Consider the following 25330-nt stretch of genomic DNA (forward strand, 5'->3'; position numbering starts at 1 on the left):
ATTCTTTAAGCTATTCCTAAATGCTACTTTTAATTGAGCTTCTGATAACAATTCTTGTTTTTCCACCCATTCTTCAATTCAATTCTGAGTCTTCAATCACATTTTTTCCATGCAGCCCTAGATATACAGCCCTGGTATACTTTGGGATATACCATGGCTGAGAAAAAAGGTGGCCTATAATGCCAATAGGAATACCACAGCTTTATTTAAAAATCCCTTATTTAATTATAGCCAAAACTTCAGCTGTGTAACGATTCCAGTTTGTGCTACATGTGCAGAGGTTAGTGATGGGAATTAATAGGAGACTAGCATCCTTTTTTTTTTTTTCTTTTCTTTTTTTTTTTTTTTGAGAGAGTCTTGCTCTGTAGCCCAGGCTGGAGTGCAGTGGCGCGATCTTGGCTTACTGCAGCTTCTGCCTCCTAGGTCCCGGTTCAAGTAATTCTCCTGCCTCAAGACTAGCATTCTTTGTTGGGCTATGAAATGAATGAGAAGCCCCTGAGACATCTATCTAGGATCAGCACTTAAGATGGAGGAAAACATTATTCAACTTCCTTTTCAGAGTTGCTTAATTTTACTTTGCTGAATTTTGTCTTCTTAGAGACTGGGGTCTTGCTATGTAGTCCAGGCTGGATTTTAACTCCTGGGCTCAAGTGATCCTCTTGCATCCAGAGTAACTGGGACTACAGGTGTGCACCAGGTGCCCAGCAGTGCTGCTGATGTTGAAAGAGATGGAAGCTGGGTGTGGTGTTTCACGCCTCTAATCCCAACACTTTGGGAGGCTGGGGCAGGCAGATCACTTGAGGTAAAGAGTTCAAGACCAGCCTTGCCAACATGGTGAAACCCCATCTCTACTAAAAATACAAAAATTAGCCGGGCATGTTGGCACATGCCTGTAATACCAGCTACTGAGGAGGCCGAAGCATGAGAATCACTTGAACCTTGGAGGTGGAGGTTGCAGTGAGCTGAGATTGCACCACTGCACTCCAGTCTGGGTGATAGAACAAGAACCTGTCTCCAAAAAAAAAAAAAAAAAAAAAGATAAAAAGAAAAAAAGTGAAAGGATGGAAAGGACTCTTTAAAACTATCCATAGTGCTTCCACACACCCAACCACATCTGATTTTTAAATTCTTCTCTTATCTTTTCATTGGCTGAAGAGATATGGCAGCTTCAGATTCTAGCTCAGTCTTTGATTAGAATTAATAAAAAGAAGTGCTCAAATATATATATATATATCTCCACTAGAACCTTTTCCTCATTTAAACAATAAAGTACTAGATCTTTCAATAGTGGAAAGATAATTGTCTCTAAAAAACACATATTGCTCCTAGGTGCCATGGCTCATGCTGGTAATCCCAGCACTTTGGGAGGCTGAGGTGGGCAGACTGCTTGAGTCTAGGCCTTTGAGACCAGCTTGGGCAATACGGCAAAACCCTGTCTTTACAAAAAATACAAAAATTATCCAGGTATGGTGGTGTGTACCTGCAGTCCCAGCTACTCAGGAGGCTGAGGTGGGAGGATCGCTTGAGCCTGGGAGGTCAAGGCTGTAGTGACGTGTGATCGCACCACTGTACTCCAGCCTGGGCGACAGTGTGAGTGAGCTCTCGTCTCAAAACAAAATAAAAAAAACCTGACATATTCCATGAAATTTACTGGAGTAAGATTTTCAGGTCTCCTGTTTGTTTTAGTCTGCTATGAGAGATGCTATGCACAATAAAAAATGTCGCTTTCCATCTCCCAGTCCTGGCAGCTGGGACTGAAAACTTACATCTTGACTGAAGAGTCCGATCCATAAGGAAGAGTTGTGAAGGAGCGCCTGCACGCTGAGGAACGCCTGTTGGTAAGGGTCCGTGATGCTCACCAGCTGCATATTATTTTTCAGACATTCCTTTTGAGCGCCGTGCCAAGTCAGAGTCTTTGGGATTATTTTGTACAGATTATTTAGGTATTTTACAGTTTCTGAAGCATTCTGCAAGGTCTGTCTGCCTTTAACTTCTGCATGTAAAAGAAAACAACAACAACAAACCCTTCCCCACACTCTGCAAGTTATGGGACATTTTTTTCACATTTCTCCCCATACGAATCTACTTTAGATATTATTTACCTATTTATTTTATATTTTGGGTGAGAGAATTAGGTATGTCTTACTGTATATCTTAAGTAAAATGTGTGAGCTGCAACGTTTATTTTCTAAAATCAGAACAAAATTCTTTTTTTTTTCTTTTTTTTTTTTGAGACGGAGTCTTGCTCCGTCGCCCAGGCTGGAGTGCAGTGGTAGGATCTCAGCTCGCTGCAAGCTCCGCCTCCTGGGTTTACGCCATTCAGAACAAAATTCTGTTTCGTCTGTCTGATTTACAAAAGAGAAAATCTGCAAATAAATGTAACCTGCATGATCATGTCGTGTTGGTGCTAAATACCTCTTTTGTTTGAACTACTTCAACAAGGAAGTAAATGTATTAAGATATCTCCTTACAAAGTTTTCACCTGGGAGAGCTAGCATGGAGAAATGTAAGAAACCATCCAGAGAGGAGGTATTTGAATTATTGCTTTATAGTAGTACTTTGCTAATAAAGGAGTTAGTTAAAAACATGGAAAAAATGGGTAAAGATTAATTTAGCAAAAAAAATTCCGCCAAAGCACATGAAATATCTACTTACAGTTCTCATTATATGACAAAATTTTTTCTTGATCATTTCTTAAAAACACATTGTGATCAATGAAAAATAATGTAATACTTTTTAAAAAATATATTTTTCAAAATATGGATGATTTATACTTTTAAGCATGCATTCTACTTTTATTTGGATTATGGAAAGGCACAGTGATCTTTTTATAATGTTTCAAATCCCCACTTGTTTATTTTTTAATGCTAAATTTAACAGTGAATACTATTAGTGGACTTAAAGCTCAATACTGCACTCAATTAAAAATATGAAGTTTTTTCTTCTCCTTTTCCCATAATAAAATGTAAAATCTGAAAAATGCCAGAGTAGAAAAAAGAACAAAATTCAATTACTATCATGGGATAACTCCTATTAACAAATTCCATCAGATACAATTAATTAATTAAATTATAGCAAAGATCCTTTAAAAAAATCACATCCCATTTGATAAACTCTGACTCACTAAGCCAATATGGATTTAGCCATGCTGAAATTTTAAGCCATATGATTATAAATTAATATAAATTCACTTATAGTATTAAAAATTTTTTTCAGCTTTTATTTTAGATACAGGGGGTACATGCATAGGATTGTTACATGGTGTATTAGACCCAGGTGGTAAGCACAGTACCCAATAGGTAATTTTTCTTTTTCTTTTTTTTTTTTCTTTCTTTTTTAAAGAAAGGAAGAAAGGAAGAAAGAAAGCAAGAAAGCAAGAAAGCAAGAAAGCAAGAAAGCAAGAAAGCAAGAAAGAAAGAAAGAAAGAAAGAAAGAAAGAAAGAAAGAAAGAAAGAAAAGAGAGAAAGAAAGAAAGAAAAGAGAGAGAGAGAGAAGGAAGGGAGGGAGGGAGGGAGGGAGGGAGGGAGGGAGGAAGGAAGGAAGGAAGGAAGGAAGGAAGGAAGGAAGGAAGGAAGGAAGGAAGGAAGGAAGGAAGGCAGGCAGGCAGGCAGGCAGGCAGGCAGGCAGGCAGGCAGGCAGGCAGGCCCCAATAGGTAATTTTTCAACCCATGTTCCCCTCCCTCCCTATAGTAAGTGACTGTATATATCTAATAGCATAAAGTACCATAGTTATCTAGATAATGATTGTTACCTGAATATTTCTGACAGAGAGACACAAAGTGGCGTTCACTGCAGGATGTAAAATTCCACGTCCCAATAAACGGTGATTTTTGGAGGTTGAGAATTAGGGCACAGTGGTAGTGAGACTCTTCCTCAAATAACTAAACGAAAAGGTAAATACATAGATGCAATCATGTAACAATGGTCTGGAGATCCTAGCAAGAAAAGTTTAGATTCTAGATTGAATCTGTCCCCCTATAAAAGAATTCCATGAAGGACCTGACCATGACATTTCTTAGAAAATCTTAATAAACTTTCAAAGCATGGATAAAGGGCAATTAACTTTATAAAAAACAAAATAGTGGCAATCTTGATAAACATATTTTTAAAACAGATTAACTGTTAGAAATAAGACAAAACACCTCCAGTCACATTTAACACTCGACTACAGTGTAAGTAAGCAAAACATAATGATTCAACTTATTAGATTTTTACAAACTTTTTGTAACAATAAGCTGCGTACCACATAACAGAATATACCTTAAAGCTTTGATCCTATACTAGTCACTATAAAAAATCTCCATATATTAAAACAAAAGTATCTAGATTTCATTTTCTGATCGCAATCAATATTAGATATGAAAATTTTTTCTAAGTGTATTATCCCTATACTTTTCTGTGTGTTTCAAACATATTGCACTTAGAAAAATAAGAAAAGTAAGTTTATATCAGGAGATACTGACCAAAAAAATGCTACTCAATAAATAGGAAACCAAAAATGAACGAAAATAATTATAGGAAAGAATAAAACAAGAAATGTCAAAAAAAGAGGTATGGGTAGAACTTTATGTGGAGCCAAATGTGTATTATTAAATGTATTCTCTTTTTTTAAAGGGAACATGAACTGAATTTCATATAGAAGATTGGAAAATGAACAAAAACAGAACCCCAAGAAAAATGGGGTAGAAAAAGGTAGAAATAGTATTCATAACACAGGTCAAGCAATAGGAGTAGAGGGTGGAAAAGAGAGTGAACAAAACAAATAACATGCATCTGTTCTGTAAAAATGTAAATAATGCAAAGTAAAAATGCAAGCAAAGATAATGGAGATTTGTAAAATACCATAAGCAACTTTACTTCAATACATGTGAAAATCTAAATTAAATAGACAACTTTCTTGAAAAATGCCAATTAGCAAAATTGTCATAAGGAAAAGTGGAAACACCAAAATGTACCAATGACTTTGAAAGAAATGGAAAATTAATAATGGCTATTTTTTTTTTATACTATCAGGTACTATTGTTAAAACTTTAAATAAATTATCTTATATAATCCTTATGTTGACCTTATGAGGTAGTACAACAGTATTAGAGCTTGCAGATAAGAAATTGAGGCTTAAGAAAAGTTAAGTAAACTTCCAAAGGCATAGTAAATGGCTGAACTGGAATTCAAACCCAGGCAATCTGACTCCAGAGCTTGGGCCCTTCACTGTTGCACCAAATTCCTTTATCATTAGAGTATGATCTCTGCAAAGAACAATGTAGTGTATATTTCAAGATAGATAGAGGAGAAAGTTTTGAATGTTATCTTTACAAAGAAATGATAAATCTTTAAAGTGAGGAATATGGTAATTACCTTGATCAGATCATTTAAATGTATGAAAGACTCAAGTATTTCACAGAGGTGTAAAGAGTACTGATTAAAAAAAACTTACATTTTCTGGTATTCTCAGTCTGCTACTAACCAATAATGGGTGAAAGTTACTGTATGTCAGCTCTCTGTTATCCGTCCATTTGTTTATCCGTTCATAGGCAGTCCAGCGCAAACCAATCCATAAAGTAGCTTCCATATCCGGAAGCAAGGATGTAATAAAGTCTGTTAGAAAGAGATTTTTAAAAAGCATTTGATTTATTCAAATTAAAGATATACTAAAAATGCCAATGAATATCTTTTGTTTATCTAACTATCAAGATAGTCTTTTATCTGTTCCATAAAAAAAGAAGTTTAATAAGATTTTTTGTATATTAATTCCTCATAGCCTCCTAAAACTAACCTGGCCCCAGATCAGAATAAAACATGTTTCTCAAATAATTCCAGTACCTTGTTCAATCTGGCTCAACACTGAAGGAAGGGTGCCACCATAGGAGTGACAGGTATCGCTTGCTTGAGAAAATGTGAGAGACATGGGTTTGATCTTTAGAAAACACTGCAAACAAAGACATATGTGAAACATGAGATTCCAGACACAGGAAAGCTCACACAGGAAGTAAAATGCTTCATCTTTTAGAGGGCTGCTAATTTTCGGTCTGTGAGATATGGTAATTTGCAATGTAGTACCATAAGAATTCAAGTTTATGCTCTCATTAATTTTTTATTTTTTTAAGAGACAGAGTCTCTCTCTGTTACACAGGCCAGAGTGCAGTGGTGCAATCATAGCTTACTGTAACCTTGAGCTTCCTAGGCTCAAGCTACCTTCTCAATTGAAACAACCAAAGAGTGGTCTTCAAACTTTCATATATATATAAATATATATCATATCTTATATATAAGACACATATAGAACATATAATATCTTTTATATATATCTTTAAATATATATATTTAAAGATCTCTCATTTATTAAGTGCTTCCTATGTGTTAAGCAGTTTGCATAGTATTATCTCATTTAATTCTCACAACGGAGAGAGAAACTGAGGCACAGGGACATTAAATAACTTGATCCATAAGTGAAATAGACACACAATAGTAAGGTCAGTATTTATACTCTGTTCCACCTGATTTCAAAATCTGTGTCCTTAATCATCATCTCCTTATATCAAGAAACACTGCTGAAAAATTCATCTTTGGCAGGATATATTAATTCAAATTTATATCAGCTATGCAAATTAACACAGTACTATTACCTCAAGGAATTAAAAAGATTGTCCTAATTTTAAAAAGTTAAAATGTACCCCTAACTTTACTACAGATCCTTCCAGCTGTCAGACACATCTTTTTTCCCTTTTTCACATTATGATCACCTCGGTATAGAGTGGTATGTCCCAAATTGTGTTCCTTGAAACATCCTACAAAAAAATTTTTTTCCAGCTTTCTTATAGACTGGAGTGGTCAATGAGCCAAGCTACCCAACATGGACAACCTCATCGGGTAACTTCTAGAAAAGACCCTAGAGAGAACACCCTGAATTTAAGCTCAGAAGCCTTATATTAAGGATGGCAGAGCAAAATCACAAGAAGCCTGATTTTGAAGACTTCATGGTGTTTCCACACAAACCTGCTTATCTTCAAATGTCTTTAATGTGACAGAATAAATGTTTTAACATACTGTAGCAACCTCTTTTCAGCAGCCAAATGCATTTCCTAATAGATACGTATACCAAAATGGATTATGCATCTCGAAGAGGCAGATACAGAATGCAGCATTTCTCTAACCTATTTAATCATGAAACCCCCATTTGGAGGCAAGATCAATGATTAACATTTTGTAGCATATGTGTAGTCCCCAAAAAGTAGTTTGTGAAATGCCAGTCTAATTTGATTGGCAGATGCTGCTTGGATGTTCTCCTTGAGGGGAAAAAGAAAACACAAGCCAGAAATTAAGTCAGCTTCCTACAAGGCCATAGAGATAGTCCTGACTATTCAATGCCTCCCAATCCATCAACAGATCAACTTGAGCAATTTAAGTGTTGGTAGCAACAAAATAGAAATGCTGCACTTTAAAAGACCTGTAGGCATGACCAACTTGAGAATTAATTCTTGATATCATCCACGGTTTCTGGCAACACAGAGGGCCAGGTGGGATCCTGAAACATGTAGAGTTTATCTCAGTGATGATGTCACTAATGGGTTGCCATTCTGCCACAGGCTATATAACCAGCATGGAAGCAATCATTGTTGCATAATGTAGCAATTCTCTTTTTACCTTATTCTGAAAAGGAATCCATTGCTCAGAACATTGCACTTTAGCTGCAGAATCTGGGCTGTATTTCTCTAATGAAGAAACATTATATTTTTCACAGATGAAGGGCAACTTGGTATTACAGTCTGTTGGTTTACTTAAGTCTGAGAAATGAAAAGCAAGCATTACTATGGTGAGAATTTTTCAGTCAGTGCTTTTTTTTTTTTTTTGAGACAGAGTCTTGCTCTGTTGCCCAGGCTGCAGGGCAGTGATGCAACCTTGGCTCACTGCATCGTCCGCCTCCCAGGTTCAAGTGATTCTCGTACTTCAGCCTCCCAAGTAGCTGGGATTACAGGTGCATGCCACCACACCTGGCTAGTTTTTGTATTTTTAGTAGAGATGTGGATTCACCATGCTGGCCAGGCTGGTCTCGAACTCCTTGCCTCAAGTGTTTTGCCTGCCTCAGCCTCCCAAGGTGCTGGGATTACAGGCGTGAGCCACCACGCCTGGCTAAGTCAACACATTTTAAAAGCAACCCCAGTAGTAAAGAAAGGTTCTTGAAATCAATCTTTCCCAAATGCTTAAGATATATTCCCTTTCTTCTCTAGCCACTTCTGTCTTCTATGATTATTTTTATCTGTAGGTTACAGCATACCAATACTGTCTATGAAACAGCACGCATTTTGTGTGACTACCATACCATCCCAGGGTGAAGGCAGGAGGTAGGAAGTTGAAGGGGCAGTGTAATCAGGGGAAGGGGACCTAAACTATATTTTAGAACTGCTGCCTGCTTATCTTTGAAAATTTGCTTAGACACTTATCAATTAGGAAAGTGGTAAGTTTATTTCTAAGTAACTGCTTTAGGATAAAGGAAGTTAAAATATTCACAGTGAAAAGTACCTTTATTTGCATTGGGGATTTGAGCTATAGTTGTTAATAATAAATCAGAATAAGATGAAGTGACCAAACATATAATCAAAAGGAAAACAAGATTAAGCTAGAAACTGAACCTGAAGTTCACATATTACAAAATCAGCATTAAAGGATTTGAATTAACTTTACCGATAAGCCAAGTCTTGGCAGACATGTACAAGCATTCCTCTCCAAATGTCACATGAAAGCGGTGCCATGGATATCGTGAGCTAAAAGAAAATGACAGATTTGACAACTCGTAATGTAATTAGGTGTTTCATTTTTTTTTTCTTTTTACTGTAAGTTATTTTATTTCTAAATTTAATGTTAATACCATCATTCTCTACCCCTTTTTGCTTGATGCTAACATGCAAAAGGGCTTGGTTTCTCTAATTCAGGCAGTTTATGGATTAATGTTCAAACTACTTATAAATAGAAATCCATTTAGTAAAAGGAACTGCTTCTTTTAAGTGATAACTTTACAAAGGTAGAATCAATGATGTCACCTACTAGGTAAAATGATCATCTATTGGCTGCTCGTTAATTCTTATCCACCACTTCTGCCCATCACCAGATATCTGAAAAACAAGCCAAACATCCATGCTTATATGTGCTGAGCTTTCTTGAGGGTTTTGATTCAAATACCTTGTCTTACTGTAATCACTAACCACTATAATTTCTAGACATTCCTTACTTAGATTTCAAAATTATACAAACCAGGACCTTGTGCCAAAGAGTAGTTGAAAACTCTCTGTATATTTACAGATCCTATTGTGGGTACAGGAAACATGGTAGCTGTAATTATGGGCATATATTAGTTAGACTAATACTTTAAGTGGGCATACAGTATCCTATTGCAATTAATTGTAAATTTAAAAATACAGAAATTATTTTTCTTCCCAAAGGCTATTTTGCAAAGTTACTTATTAGTAGAAACAGAAACTCAAGTTAACTGTAAAGCTGACTTTTAGTAAAAAATGTGACAGGGAATTAGAATCATTTATATTATCTACTGATGTTTACCTTATAAAGTGACATTTATTATTAATCTTGTATATTATAAACATAAGCAATTCTACTTAATTTTTCTAACATGAAATAAATTTGGATGTTGTGAGGCAGATCTGACATTAAAGAAAAATTTAACTTTTGTAGATTTTGGCAAAATTTTTGTAATATTTTTAAATGGAATAAATATAAAAATAAGAAATATATTTAAAATAGATTCTTTTAAATTACATTTGCTATTTTGTTTTTGATGGCTTTTAGTCCCGCAAAAGATGTTATAGTAGCAAGAAAGCTGTGATTGCTGGCACAGTACAGGACGGCTTCTTCATAGTTTAGGTGAAGATCAGCAACAAACCAATATTCACTTCCTTCAATTATAAGTGGAGGTCCATGAATTCCAGCACGCTCTAAAGAAGAAGAAGAAAGAGATTAGTGTTATGACTATGCAAAGCAAACTGTGTCCTCTAAGCATGAGTTAATGTTCAGAACTATAAATAGTAATTCAGATTACTAGCCCTCTCTGGCTGGGGCAGTACTGACTACAAGGAACAAGAGATTCCCGAGCCAGTGACTCTGCCATTCCCCTGCACTCACAGGGAAAGAAGAAACCATCCTCATCACCTCATCCCATACCAGTCACTTACCTTCCTTGCCTGGAGAAATTTTGTCTCACTTGAAGATGTACAGAGAAGAAGCTGGCACTTAAATAATTAACTAAATGCATTAGTGACAAGCAGCTTTCGTTAAATTTCAGTTTTCTTAACTCACCTGGATTGTACCAGTCTGGTGTTTTTGGAGTACGGCCTGTATGAGGAAGAAAGCAAGTGGCATTAGTACTCAATGACTGATCAGGGTATACCATAAGTAAGGCCTTTAATGTAGCTCAAAAGGACTTGCAGTATTGTTGAGGCTTGTCCATTTCTAGCCAAGCCATTTCATGGTTTGATCACTTTAGTTGTATTTTGTGGGGCCGATGCTAAAGCTGCTTTAGGAGCAATCCAAAAGGCATATCTGTTAAATATTAATGAAGTATTTCTAGCAGTCTTTTACCTTGTGTCACAGAGGTCACAAAAGAAGTGCAGATGGATAAAACATAGCTAAGAATTAGAAAGTAAAAACAAGTAAATAATGATATTGTATGTGTCACACAGAAGCATAAGAAATAGGAACCAAAATAATCATCATTGTAAAGTGAAGTTATTCAGGAACCACTTCTCCATCTAATGAAACAAATAACTATTCTATAAACTTAGGTTGATAGAGTCTATTGTCTTCCAAGATATCCTTGGAAACAACGTACAATGCTCCAATGTTGAATCTTTTGAGAAGATGAGACATAACTGAGAGGAAAATAATAAAAGTCACTGAGGATTCTCAGATGGAAATGGAGGAAATATGGCATGCTACACAGAATTCCGGGTTGGAAGCTGGGCAGGTCAGTGTGCAAATGCCCTTATGCATTTTGCTGCTATGGTATTTCCGATGAATTGCTTAACTCCCTCTGAGCCTTGATTTTCTCCTCTATGAAAACGAGATGGCTACCTGACTCACAGAGAGTGAGGTCACATGTGACGCCCTGGAGGAAGCGGCCAGCACAGGGCCAGGCACAGAGCAGTTCCCCATGGGAGCCTATTTGCTTTCCTCCCCCTTTTCATTCTGGCCACAGATCACATTGGCTTCAAGTCAAAGACATCATTTGCTTAATTTTAGAAATTACAGAGTAAAATAGCTAGTCTTAATTTTGGTGTGGCATGTGAGCCTCAGGCAGGCATCAGAAGACCCGACTCAGAGGACTGCCTGCATAGCCAGCATCTTTAGTCTCTCTGAGCCAATTCGATTCGTATTGGATAATTTCCAACAATAACGTTGCAAGTCAGTTCAAAATGTACATAGTTTCTTGTCTGTAATCTTGTCAAAGGCTTCTGATTATTTGTGTGTGGGGGAGGGAAAGCTATGTCTAACCTTTAAATATCTTTAAATTGTGAGAAAAGTAGGATGCAAGGTGTTTTTTATACAAGATTACAACATGTATGTGTGTATAAGGCATCAAGAAATACAATAAAAATAGCTATGTTTGGGTAATGGCATCATAGGTAATATTCCTAAAAACACTTTTATGAGCCTTATTTTTGACACGGTTTTCTCAATTAAAAAAAGAATATTTAAAAAGTACAAATATCCACTGTGGTTGAGGTTACTTCAAATTTACAGGTTGTCAAAATATCTCTTTTAGGGAAGACAGGATTCATTAGAACCAAGTAATAAAAAGGAAGAGCCAGAGAAGAGGCATGGTGATTTAGGATACATAAGAGGAAAACTTCTTTAAGAAAACCAGAAAATACAGATGAATACAAGTTGAGAAAACTTAGGCTGCTCTAATAACCAAGAAAATATCCAACCAGCTGAATGTAACACATCATAACTTAGAAAGTTATACAGTATAGTTGGCCGGGCGCGGTGGCTCAAGCCTGTAATCCCAGCACTTTGGGAGGCCGAGACGGGCGGATCACGAGGTCAGGAGATCAAGACCATCCTGGCTAACACGGTGAAACCCCTTCTCTACTAAAAAATACAAAAAAACTAGCCGGGCGAGGTGGCAGGCGCCTGTAGTCCCAGCTACTCAGGAGGCTGAGGCAGGAGAATGGTGTAAACTCGGGCGGCGGAGCTTGCAGTGAGCTGAGATCCGGCCACTGCACTCCAGCTTGGGCGACAGAGCGAGACTCCGTCTCAAAAAAAAAAAAAAAAGAAAAAAAAAAAGAAAGTTATACAGTATAGTCAAAAAAGGTTGAACATAGCATTTAAACCCTGGAGCAAGCAATCATTGATTGCTTCAAGTGATTGAGACAGACTGAGAACAGGAGCTTAGTATTTTATTTTCTTTCTGCATGGGGATCATAGAGGTGGAATTCTTTAGGTTTGTTTGATTAATTGATTTATATTTGCTAAGTGGGTTAATTCCTTTCTCTCTTGTTAAGAGTATATGTTTAAAAATATATATACTCCTCCACATGCCCTTCATACTATTTTCTGTGGTGACTAATTTGCCATTTCTAAGGTTGCCCTTGTTTAAACTCTGGGGTCTGCTCCGCTGCTTAAACAGGAGGTGGGGGTAGCAGCTCCCATCGAGGGCACCTTGGTTGGAACAATGACACTGTCTGTGGAATGCTAACAAATGCCAGAGAGTAATGGGAGGCTCACATTAACACTTCAAAACAGAGACATTGTCCGAATTAATTATGTACAAGTTACTTTTCCACTTGTTTAAAGGATATCCAAACTGGTTTTCCTTTGTCCCTTTTTCGGGTTTAATAAAATAATCAAGAATAACTCAGGCATAATTTATCCTTTAGAAAAACCCATCAACACAACTCTCTCTCTCTCTCTCTCTTTTACAAATGGTTTGACAGTTTGCCTTTGTGAAAGAGATTCGCTACTACCTGATGTCACATCTGAAGCTCTTTTAACTATTTTAGGGAAAACAGTCTTCTAATAGTCACTTCCATGATGTGAACTTCGGGTTCTTTGAGAACTTGTAGGAGGATACACCTTTAGTTTCAACGATCTGTTTACATTCAGTTCAGAGATTTATTTTAAAACCTTCTATGGGTTTTCTGCTAATTAATTTAATACAGCCAATGTCTGCTTAAAAATAATTTGAGGCTGGGTGAGGTGGCTCATGCCTGTAATCCTACCTAGCACTTTGGGAGGCTGAGGCGGGCCAATCACTTGAGGTCAGGAGTTCGAGACCAGCCCAGCCAACATGATGAAACCCTGACTCTACTAAAGATACAAAAATTGGCTAGGTGTGGTCATGGGTGACTGTAGTCCCAGCTATACTGGAGGCTGAGGCAGGAGAATCACTTGAACCTGGGAGGCAGAGGCTGCAGTGAGCCAAGATAACGCCACTGCACTCCAGCCCGGGAGACAGAGTGAGACTCTGTCTTAAAAATAATAATAATAATAATAATAATAATAATAATAATTTGAGAATTAAAATCTTCTTGACATTTTTCTTAATATTTCATATTTTCCTGGAAAAAGTGAAGTAAAATGGTATCTACATTTCTCCCCACTCTCCTTTCTGTTACCAAAGGCTATACTATCAATCTAACTGGCTTCTCAAATTTGAATTTATATAAAGTATTAGCAGTTTTGTAGTTCATTGAAAATTGCTTCTAAATTTTACAGGGACGTGCCACATTTTTATTTCTTGACTTCTGCCTTATTATTCCCAAGATTATCTTTATTTTTTCATTTTGCATCAAAATAAAAATTAAAATGATTCTACATTTCTCCTTTTGCTTAAAATAATTTCATCCAAAATCTAATCTCCCTAAATGAACCTTACATTTTATCTTCTATGCAAATTTTTGCATGATCAAGAGTAAGATGTCACCAAATTTCAATAAGCTAGCCTTCTATTGGAAGCCAGAGTCAGGCAGGGGGTGCTCCACATATCAATTGCATCATCATAGGCTTTTAGACCTTAGAATTATAGATCACAATGCTCCCCTAGGTACTTTGAACTAAGCATTCACAATGTTAACATGAGAAGGTTGTGAAAAGTAACAATTACCACTTACCTTTTGGAATTTGGCACACCCATTCAAGTTTTGTATCACAAGCAAAAGGCCTCAAATAAATAAATTCTCTGTCATCATAGAAATGCCAGCCTCTTCGCCATGGCCTATGAAATACCTAAAAGAGGAAAAGTATTGCAGAATATTTTGAAGTTGATACATCCCTTATGGAACACTAAACTGTAAGCCCTATGATCTTGATCTGTATTTTAGCTCTAGCACCTAAGATATTTGTTCAATAAATGAACACATGAATGAATGGAATATTTAAACAGTAATACCCTGAGCAAGAGCCTTCAAAGGGGCTGATAAGGGAAATATGTTGTAAGGTCATGTTTATGTCCAAAATGCAAATTTTCTCCCCCACGCCTGACAATTTTTGTTAGGATATTTATTTCAGAGCTATCCAAGCACCAAGCTGTGATCAAATTAGATCAGAGAGTGACATAAAAGTCCAGCCTCAGCGGCTCAGGCTCCTTCTCTGGTGTTACCATGCCATTTCTAGGATTTTGCCCTTCTCCAGGATGGCTCACTACAAATCCAGTTAACAAGTAGGAGAAAAAGGATAGGGGAAGGCATTACTCGGGAGAGCATCCATCACTTCTTGGACTATTTTCTCTCAAGACCAAGTTTGTGGGGGTTCTGTGGCAGGTGAGGTAAGATTTTCCTTACAGAACACTGCCCTGGTTGGGCTTGTTCCTGATGCAGGTTGCATTAATATCTCTTTATTTATTTGGTAGATTTTCAAATCTCTCCATACTTGGCAACTCTATTTCCCTAGAACAGTTTATTGTACCAGTGTTCTCAACACTCCTAAAAATTCCATAAGCTTCTCTGAAGTTCTCACCTTTTCTTATGTTAAATTGGGAATCTATAAAAATGCCATGTATTACACAGTTTATTACTAGAAGAGTTACTTTGAAAATCGTGCTTTCCTGTGGCTTTGAGTTCTTATTTGCCTCAGCCTTCCTGTAACATTTCTGGTCAGCCACCTTGTTCAATCTCTTTCTTGGACTACAAATCAAAGATATTACCTGATGTCTCCTCCATCTTCATCTTTTTTCACTCTATATGTTGGCAGTTCCTCCAAATTCACTTCTTGGCCCTTTTTTTTTTAAAAAATATACATTTTCCTTTCAACTTAGGACTCTTGATCTCAACTTACCATAGCATACATCTTATAGCTAGCTTGGATTCAAAATATCTAAACTAAAACATACAATTTTCTCCATAAATCAGTACCCTTTCTATTTCTATAAATGCCTAGTCATATAGCATAGTGGTTAAGAGTACCACACCCAGACACACTTGGGTGTAAATCTCAGTTCTTTCAGTTTAAATTTACTCCATGTAAGCTGAAGTAAATTACTCACAGCTCGAATTTCCATGTGAGATGAATATAGTAACAGTGCCTACCTCACAAGATTGCTTATGTGCTGTGTGACATATGTGACATGCTTAGTACAGTGGCTGCCTGATAAAGGAATTAATCAGATCAGTGTTAACTGCTGCCATCATCCTCATCACAACCACCATAGACCATCACCATCACCATCATTATTATTGTCTCATAATAGCCTTGTTCTTGCATAAAACTTGTATTTCGCCTGGCATAGTCCTTACTCAATGGTGTCGTAATTGCTTGTTTACTTGTCTTTATTTTCTACTAGACTTCAGTTTTGTGAAGACAATGGCTATGCCTCGTACCTTGTCACTGTTCTATCCCCCAGTGCCTCACTGACCCCTTGGACTGTTTATGAAATGGATACATGAATGCGTTCTGCAAAGGAAGATGCCTAACCGGTCTTTTATGCCTTCCAATCTTACCTGTTGCATGTCGTCATCTGTCTCAAGATGAATCTTCCTCACACCCTCCTTAGTTCATGTGACTCTCCCTACTCAGAAACTTTAAAAAATGCCCTGTTGCCTATCTAGAAGTATAGAAATTCCTGAACGTGGCATCAATCTGATTTCCTAATACTGTTATCAAGGACAGCACCAATGAAAACTTCTTGATCTGTGTGCTGTTCTCCTCACTGCCCTCTTCCTTCCACTCCCACCTTATGTTATGCCACTTTCTCACACCATCCCCTCATGAGAAAGCCTTACTCTATCCCATCTGTAGAAACTCTATCCATCCTTAAAGTCCCAGTTCAAGTCCTACCTCTTTCTGGAAATGGCCATGGGACTCACTTCCTCCTCTGAATTTCATTAGCCTTCCTCAGCCCACTCATTAGGAGCTTATTACTGCATGGTAATGAGGGAGGTTTTCTTGAATATGAATTTTATCCTCTCAAATGAAGTGTAAGTTAGGCTGCTGAGGGCCAGGCCATGGGTGTGCTTATCTCTCACCACATCTAACATCATGCTCCACACACAAAGACACTCCATGGATCCATTACTTGATTGCATATGATGATGGATTTATGTTTTAAATATGCAGATTTTCCAGCACTGTACTGACCTTGACAGCAGCACAGTCTCTGATGTCATAATCCTGCTGAAACTCATTTGGCATGATAATAGTAGACACCTGAAAAGACAAGAGACGCTTGAGAATTTAAGACTGATGTATAAATATTTGCAATTTAGATGTAATTTAGGCAGCCTTAATCACTCAAGTGTGTTCATATGCCACAGAAAGAAAACTTTTTCATCTCTTTTTTATATCATGATGCTGAATCATGAGAGGACTTAGCAAATGGCATAATGTCATAAGTTTCCAAACAAAGGAAGCCACAGTTTCAGAAGTTGAGGTTAATGGTGTATTAAGTTCGCCACTGGAGTCATAGAGAATCAAGCTTGCAAAATGCTTTTCTCATTTTTTTTTTGCACGTGTTGAAATGCTTGTTATTTGATTAACTAATCTCAGGTATGCTCCAATTTAAAAATAAATTCAAGGAGTTTTACATTTAGAAAGAATAAAAAACGAGGTGACACAACTGTAATTTGGAGTAAATATTGAATATCTGAGAATAGTTTTGCTCCTATAACCATTATATTAATATCTCCTTAGGATAATATAAACATGTGGAATAATAGCAAGGTTTTTTAGAGGTTTCTTCAAACAAATAATTTCCTCCAATAAGGATACTTTTGGCCAGGCACAGTGGCTCATGCTGGTAATCCCAGCACTTTTGGAGGCCAAGATTGGCAGATGGCTTGAGCCCAGGAGTTCCAGACCAGCCTGGGCAACATGGTGAAACCCCATCTCTACAAAAAATACAAAAATTAGCTGGATGTGGTAGCATGTGCCTGTGGTCCCAGCTACCTGAGAGGCTGAGACATGAGGATCAATTGAACCCAGGAGGTTGAGGCTGCAGTGAGTCACAAGGGCACCACCACACTCTAGCCTGGGTGACACAGCGAGACTCTCATCCCCACCTAGTCCCCCCAAAAAAAGATATTTTATTTTTTGTATTACTCTTCCATATTTAGATAATAAAAAGAATAGCTTCTCACTATAAAAATGAAAATAAATAGCATAAAGAGAAAGCTTTGAAAACAATCACTTGTGGCCAGGTGTGGTGGCTCACACCTGTAATCCCAGCATTTTGGGAGGCTGAGATGGGTAGACTGCCTGAGTTCAGGAGTTTGAGACCAGCCTGGGCAAAATGGTGAAATCCCGTCTCTACAAAAAAATATAAGAATTAGCTGGGCATGGCTGAGCACGGTAGCTCACGCCTGTAATCCCAGAACTTTGGGGGGCAGAGGCGGGTGGATCACAGGGTCAGGAGTTAGAGACCAGCCTGGCAATATGGTGAATCCCCGTCTCTACTAAAAAATACAAAAATTAGCTGGGCGTGGTGGTACACGCCTGTAGTCCCAGCTACTCGGGCAGCTGAGGCAGGAGAATGGCGTGAACCCGGGAGGCAGAGCTTACAGTGAGCCGAGATCACACCACTGCCCTCTAGCCTGGGCAACAGAGCGAGACTCCTCTCAAAAAAAAAAAAAAAAAAATTAGCTGGGTGTGATGGTGGGCGCCTGTGGTTTCAGCTACTGGGGAGGCTGAGATGGGAAGATCGCTTGAGCCTGGGAGGTGAATGTTGTAGTGAGTTGAGATCGCACCACTGCACTTCACCCTGGGTGACAGAGTGAGACCCCATTTCAAAAAGAAAAAAATCACTCATACTACCCAAAGATGACTACTATATTTATAGCTTTATTACTTTTTGACTATATATAGAGAGACTATACATATGAGTTTTTAAAAATAAAAAGAAGATTTGTAACTTGTCTTTCCCTTACTGCCTGTATATGACTCTATTTTCATTTGACACATAATTTTAATGGTTGTATGATATGTGAATGTATTTATTTTATTTTTTAAATTGGCAGATAAAAGTATATGAATTTATCATACACAACATGATGTTCTGAAGTATATATACATTGTGGACTGACTAAACTTAGCTAATTAACAAATGCATTATTTCACATAGTTATCATTTTTGTGGTGAGAACACTTAACATCTACTTTTAGCATTTTTCAAGAATCTAACATATTATTAACTATAACCAACTTGTTGTACAACAGATCTCTTGAACTTATCCTTCCTATCTAAATGAAATTTTGTATCCTTTGACCAACATCTCCCCAGTCCCCCACCTCATCTGCCCCAGCTCTTGGAAACCACCATTCTACTCTCTAGTTCCATAAGATCCATTTTTTTTTTTTAATTCCACATCTCAGTGACATCACATGGCATTTGTCTTTCTGTGCCTGGCTTTTTTCACTTAACATAATGTCCTCCAGGGTCATCCACATTGTCACAAATGGCAGGATTTCCTTCCCTTTTATGGCTGAGTAGTACTCCATTGTGTACATGTACCACACTTGCTTCATCCATTCATCTGTTGATGGACACTTAGGTTGATTTCATATCTTGGCTATTGTGAATAGTGCTGCAGTCATCCTGTGAGTCTCTTAAACATTCTGATTTCACGTCCTTTGAATATATACCCAGTAGTGGGATTGCTGGATCATGTGGTTAGTTCTATTTTAAATATTTTTTTTTTTTTTTTGAGACGGAGTCTCGCTCTGTCACCCAGGCTGGAGTGCAGTGGCCGGATCTCAGCTCACTGCAAGCTCCGCCTCCCGGGTTTACGCCATTCCCCTGCCTCAGCCTCCTGAGTAGCTCGGACTACAGGCGCCCGCCACCTCGGCCGGCTAGTTTTTTGTACTTTTTAGTACAGACGGGGTTTCACCGTGTTAGCCAGGATGGTCTCGATCTCCTGACCTCGTGATCCGCCCATCTCGGCCTCCCAAAGTGCTGGGATTACAGGCTTGAGCCACCGCGCCCGGCCTATTTTAAATTTTTTAAGGAATCTTCATACTGTTTGCAATAATGTTTGTACTAATTTACATTCCCACCAACAGTGTGCAAAAGTTCCCTCTTCTCTACATCCTCACCAACATGTATCTTTTGTCTTTTTTATAGCAATCATTCTGACAAGTGGGAGGTGATAACTTACTATGGTTTTAATTTGCATTTCCCTGATGATTAGTGATGTTGAGCATTTTTTCATATGACTGTTGGCCATCTGTAAGTCTTCTTTTGAGAAATGTCTGTTCAGTCATTTGGCCATTTTTAAATCAGGTTGTTTTCTTGCTATTGATTTGTTTGAGTTCCTTATCTACAGTCATGCACTGCATAATGGCCTTTCAGTCAACCACAGATGGCCTACATGTATGTTCCTGCCTCCATATGCTTGTGTAGATAGTCTTCCTTGGAAGGTCTATCCTTCCTCCTCTAGGCCAATCTGAATACTGGCATTCAGATCATGGCTAGAAATAAATGTTAGCCATCCCTTGAAGATGTGTTCCCACAAGATTATATTTTTACTGTACCTGTTCTATGTTGTCATTGTGTTACAAATCCCTACAGGATTCAGTACAGTAACATGTTCTACAAGTTTGTAGCCTAGGAGCAATATAGAGCCTAGATGTGTAGCCTATGTGTAGTAGGCTATACCATCTAGGTTTGTTTAAGTATGTTCTATGTTGTTTGCACAAAACCACTACCTCACAATGCATTTCTCAGGATGTATCCCATTGTTAAGTGATGCATGACTATATTTTGGATATTAATCTTGTATCAGATATATATATATATATAGGATTTGCAAATATTTTCTCTTATTCTGTAGGTTTTCTCTTCACTCTGTTGATTGTTTCCTTTATTGTACAGAAGCTTTTTAGTTTGATGTAATCCCATTTGTCTATTTTGGCTTTTGTTGTCTGCGTTTTTGAGTTCATATCCAAAAAAATCATTGTCCAGACCAACGTCATGGAGCTTTCCCCCTATGTTTTCTCCTAGTAGTTTCACAGTTTGGGGCCTTCCATTTAGTACTTCAATTCATTTGGAGTTGATTTTTGTATATGATATGAGATAAGGGCTTAATCTCATTTTTCTGCCTGTGGAAATCCAGTTTTCCCACTATCATTTATAGAAGAGACTGTCCTTTTCCCATTGTGTGTTCTTGGTATCTTTGTTGAAAACCTGTTGGCTATAAATATGTGGATGTATTTTTGGCCTCTCTATTCTGTTCTGTTGGTCTATGTGTCTGTTTTTATGCCAGTACCATGCTGTTTTGGTTACTATAGCTTCGAGGTATATTTTTGAGCTCAGGTAGTGTGGTGGCCTCCAGCTTTATTCTTTTTGCTCAATATTTCTTTGGCTATTCAGGGTCTTTTTTGGTTCCATATAAATTTTAGGTGTGGATGTATTATTTAACAAACAACTTGTTATTGAAACAGTGCTTCCATACTACCTAAAACAAAAATGTTTTAACTTACTGGTGTACGATCACTCCATTGCCATGATCCTTGTAAATCTGGGCTCCTTTTATTCAAACCAATCCACAGCCAACGCTGGCCACTATGTAAAAAGCAAGTGTTAAAAATACGAGGACAATGCTTGGCAAAAATATTTAGCACTCACATGTCTAAAGTGCGTCACTAACTGAAAAGCACAGTTTCAAGCAACATAAAGAAGTCTTTTGAAACGAAACTAAGTCCTTAATATGGGGTAGCTACATAAAAAGTACCATACTTTTAAAACTACATTTTAAGCTGTTTTCTTCATATGAAAGGCAAAAACCATTCTTTGAATTTTAAGAGGAAAAAAGACTTTTACTGTAGTGCTTGAATATTAAAGAATATTTTCAGATACACTCAAAAGCAACAATGGCATTTCTTTAAAGTGTTTGTCTATAACACTATCAAATAATCTTCTTTAAAATGCAGAACTATTTGGCTAAATTTTTGTTAAACAATAGTTGAAACATAGTTGAGTTCCTACTACCCACCAAGTTTAAAGTAAACAAGAATGTGAGTATTGCTTATGTGCCAAAGAAATACACCAGAAAAATATATTAAGTAATCATTTAAGTGATTATGCTTATCATCTATAAGTATTATACTTTTATGTAAAAGGCATTGAGCTAGGAGCAATGATGACACAGAGAAGTTTAAGACCTACATCTACCCTCAAATGTAATATGAAATAGCGATAAGATATATATGAACAAAAAACTAAAGGCCATTTATGAAAGCTATCAAATGAGTTGTACACATTTTAGATGATACAAAAGTTCAGAGAAAGGAGAGGTCACTGTGGACTGCAGAAAATGAAGAAAGACTTCGTGAGGTTGGTAGGACAAAAGATATTCTTCAAGGGATGGCTAACATTTCTTTCTAGACACGATCCGAATGCCAGTAATCAGATTGGCCAAGAGGAAGAAGGGTAGGCCTTCCAAGGAAGACTATCTACACAAGCATATGGAGGCAGGAACATATGTCTAAGTAATCTTTCCCCTCAAATACATTTATGCTCTGGCCAGGGATAAATATACAGCATAAGTAGACGTGATATAAGCATAGAAATTTTTCTCTGCCTCTAACTCCATTTGAAAATATTTTCTAAAATTTATTACACTTTTGGGTGACAAATAATAATCCATATAATTTAACCTTTTTTGTTGGCACATGATATGTATGATCAGTACATGTGTGTATACATATATAAATGTAATATGCCTATAAGTATAATATAGAATACATTTTAAAGAAGGGGTAGATTTCAAATCTAAAAACAATGCATATTCTCAAGTTCAGCAGAATATATGGAATATATGGAACATATAGCTACGAGTCTACAGAGAAATATCATAAGTTCATTTTAATAAAATGTACTAGTGAATCAAAGGCTGAAACAAAGAATTTTAAACTAATTTCTTATTTTTAAATAAATAATTGCTTTTCTTTATTTCTTACCTTTATTCAACATTCCCTCGTATTTTAACAACAATAAGTACTTTTTCATCTTTTCAACCTCAAGGTTTTTGACTTAATGCAATGGAATATGAATGAGGACTGTCCTGTTTTGGTTTTCATTGTTATACTGTTTTCTTCCACAGAGAAAGATCCACCAATTTGTGGATTTAAGATATATCAGTGGAGACAATCAAGTCCAGTTTAAATTTAGCAGCTAAAGAGGAATTTGCAGTTTATGCCTTCTGCTCATCAGAGCTCTCTTACAGGCTTCTGAGTGTATCAGACCACCCGAGTGCTGGATTTCTAAACCACAGGGTCTAGACAACTGGCATATACAGCACAGTTAGAGCCAGACGGCTAAAATAGAGAGTCAGTTAAGTATTCTTCCTCATATTTATTTGGGGGAAATAACTTCATTTCTCCCAAATCTTTGCATACTGTATATTTGGGCCTGGGGAATTCGTGTAGAATTTTGTGTTTCCCTAAAGTAAGCATTAGCTATTTTATCTTCTTTACACAATCCACAATACAACCAGGAAGACAATCAAAGATCATTTGTCACCTGCATTGCAGAGGCTCCCACTGGCAGCCTTTTTAGAGGTTTGTCCTCAACTTTCTAGGCTCCTTAAGCCCTTACCCAGTCTTCTCTCAGCTAATAGCTCCCCTTCCTTCTACTTAGAAACATCTCTGCTTTCAAGCCCATTTCTGGCTCCTTTACTGCATCTCAGAGGACAGTTTCCTAGAGAAGAGTTTGCTCGATTGTCCAAAATTTCTAATCTCTACTACTTTCTGAAACTGAGTTTCATTTGAACACAGAAATTTACAGATTTCAGCTTCATTTTAAAGAACTCACTAACATGTCATAAATACAGAAAATAATAGCTACGTGTATGTATTTTTTTTGTGTGCGGGATCAGAAGTGGAAAATATTTCCTCAATTGTAACTCATTCCTGGTTTGACCTAGTTGAGCTGTAGGAAGATAAAGAGAAGAAGAAATTGGCTATCACATTAATCATTGCACACTTCCAATGTTAATTTTAGAAAATGTGAAGGAAAAAATTGTACCCGATCATAACCAGGGAATCAAGTCAAACTGAGATTCCTTCTTTCTCTTTACAAATTCCTGGTACTCCAAGCACTAAGTATATGGTTTTAAAACTACTGGGTTATGAAGAGATTGCATAAAAGGTTAATATGTGTAATTGTGTTAAAATTCCTATTCTCAATCAAATTTCCTGCTGCATCTGGTTGCTAAGGAAAACAGTATCTCAGCCATAAGCCCCAATAAATACTATTTGATGAGGGTGCTTATTCTACAAAGCCTTAGATTTATGTCTAAATCCATTCATGCCACATCACAGGAGGCAGTGTACACAGCAGCAATGGCATCGCAAACAAGGCTTTCTTCTCTAATCCTATGGCTATTTCTGCCCTACAATGGCTTTCCCTGTTGGGCTACCATTAGGAGTTGCAAAGATCTTAGAGCCTTAATGATTTGGTGCACCATGGATCTTTTTCCCTGAAATACAAATAGAGATGTGGAACTTAGATTGTGAGAGGTACAGCAGTAATCTGACTTAACTCCTTGGCATGCAATACACAATTTGGGCAATAGATATCTTGCTGAGAAAGGTCAATTCCTGCAATAAAAAGCCAAGGCATCAAGGAGTACGCTTTAGAATCATTTTCTAATATAAATGGGTTTGCTTCCTTCTTTCCTTTAAGCCATAGTTACAATTTTGGTTTTAGAATATGTTCTGTAAGCACAGCACAGGCAAACACTTTCTTTATTATGGAGAAGTTATTAAGCAAACAACGCAGTATGCTTACTATGGCATTGTGTTAGCTGCTAGGATCCAAGTACAAATAAAATACAGTTCCTACGAGTGAAGGGATTATGGAGATTTGTTTTTTCTCTGTGCTGTTCTGTTTTCTAAATTCAATATACATTATTTTTATTAGAAAAAAATTAAACATAGTACATTCTATGGAAAATAGGTTTTGTAAAAGCTATATGTGTAGAGATGTAAGTAAATGGAAAGGGTTTACATTAAGTGTTTACTATGTTTATAATCAGGAGCTAGGATTTGAGGTGATTGCTTCATTATCTGTTTTTATCTTTTCCAAATTTTATATAATGAACTTGTATTAATTTTTTAAAGAAGGCAGTGCTCAACAAGTGTGATTCAAAACAAAGAAACATCATAAAAGTTTCCTTTCATGTTTTGTTTCCTGGTGTAATTCATTCTGTATATGGATGCTCTTAATGGTCATTTCTATCACATATGATGTTCCAATGTTTTCTGCTTATTGTTTCTCACAAATATCTACAACCTCATTGCTTAGTACTTATCCACGGCTCTTCGTTCCAGTTAGGGTTACTAACCGCTTGCTTGGAATCTAGACCTTATATCAGCATTTTACTTAAAAATACTTTACCTGGATAGTATGATATTGTCTGTGTCAAGCTTGAAATCTAAGGGCCGTTAAGTTGCCCTGCTTGAAACTTACATGTCAGGAAGTATTGGTGGTGTATTAGAAAGGCCATGCCCCACACATATACACCGTGGAATACTATGCAGTCCTAAAAAAGGATGAGTTCGAGTCCTTTGTAGGGACATGGATGAAGCTGGAAACCATCATTCTGAGCAAACTATCACAAGGACAGAAAACCAAACACTGCATGTTCTGACTCATAGGTGGGAACTGAACAATGAGAACACTTGGACACAGTGTGGGGAACATCACACACCGTGACCTGTCATGGGGCGGAGGGATGGGGGAGGGATAGCATTAGGAGAAATACCTAATGTAAATGATGAGCTAATGGGTGCAACAAACCAAATGGCACATGTATACATACGTAACAAACCTGCACATTGTGCACATGTACCCTAGAACCTAAAGTATAATTTTAAAAAATGCACATGTACC

At 37.2% G+C, this 25330-nt stretch overlaps 1 protein-coding gene across 3 annotated transcripts in view; it reads right to left on the bottom strand.

Moving 5' to 3' along the window:
* LOC105493182 (lymphocyte antigen 75) overlaps positions 1 to 25330 on the bottom strand; it is a 94207-nt gene that overhangs the window by 35943 nt on the left and 32934 nt on the right. For all 3 annotated transcript variants that reach the window (XR_011609801.1, XM_011760663.2, XM_071072840.1), the window contains exons 14-25: positions 20917 to 20998; positions 16582 to 16650; positions 14121 to 14235; positions 10306 to 10341; positions 9769 to 9944; positions 9040 to 9107; positions 8680 to 8759; positions 7642 to 7781; positions 5821 to 5926; positions 5435 to 5595; positions 3752 to 3881; positions 1767 to 1993 (exon numbers count right to left, since the gene is read on the bottom strand). Coding sequence is in view for 2 of the 3 variants with exons in the window: in XM_011760663.2 (XP_011758965.2) it covers positions 1767 to 1993; positions 3752 to 3881; positions 5435 to 5595; positions 5821 to 5926; positions 7642 to 7781; positions 8680 to 8759; positions 9040 to 9107; positions 9769 to 9944; positions 10306 to 10341; positions 14121 to 14235; positions 16582 to 16650; positions 20917 to 20998 (1390 nt within the window). In the remaining variant the exon portion in view is untranslated. The remainder of the gene's footprint in view (positions 1 to 1766; positions 1994 to 3751; positions 3882 to 5434; positions 5596 to 5820; positions 5927 to 7641; positions 7782 to 8679; positions 8760 to 9039; positions 9108 to 9768; positions 9945 to 10305; positions 10342 to 14120; positions 14236 to 16581; positions 16651 to 20916; positions 20999 to 25330) is intronic.

Source organism: Macaca nemestrina, chromosome 11 (assembly GCF_043159975.1).
Source record: "Macaca nemestrina isolate mMacNem1 chromosome 11, mMacNem.hap1, whole genome shotgun sequence".
In the NCBI taxonomy this organism is placed as follows: domain Eukaryota; kingdom Metazoa; phylum Chordata; class Mammalia; order Primates; family Cercopithecidae; genus Macaca; species Macaca nemestrina.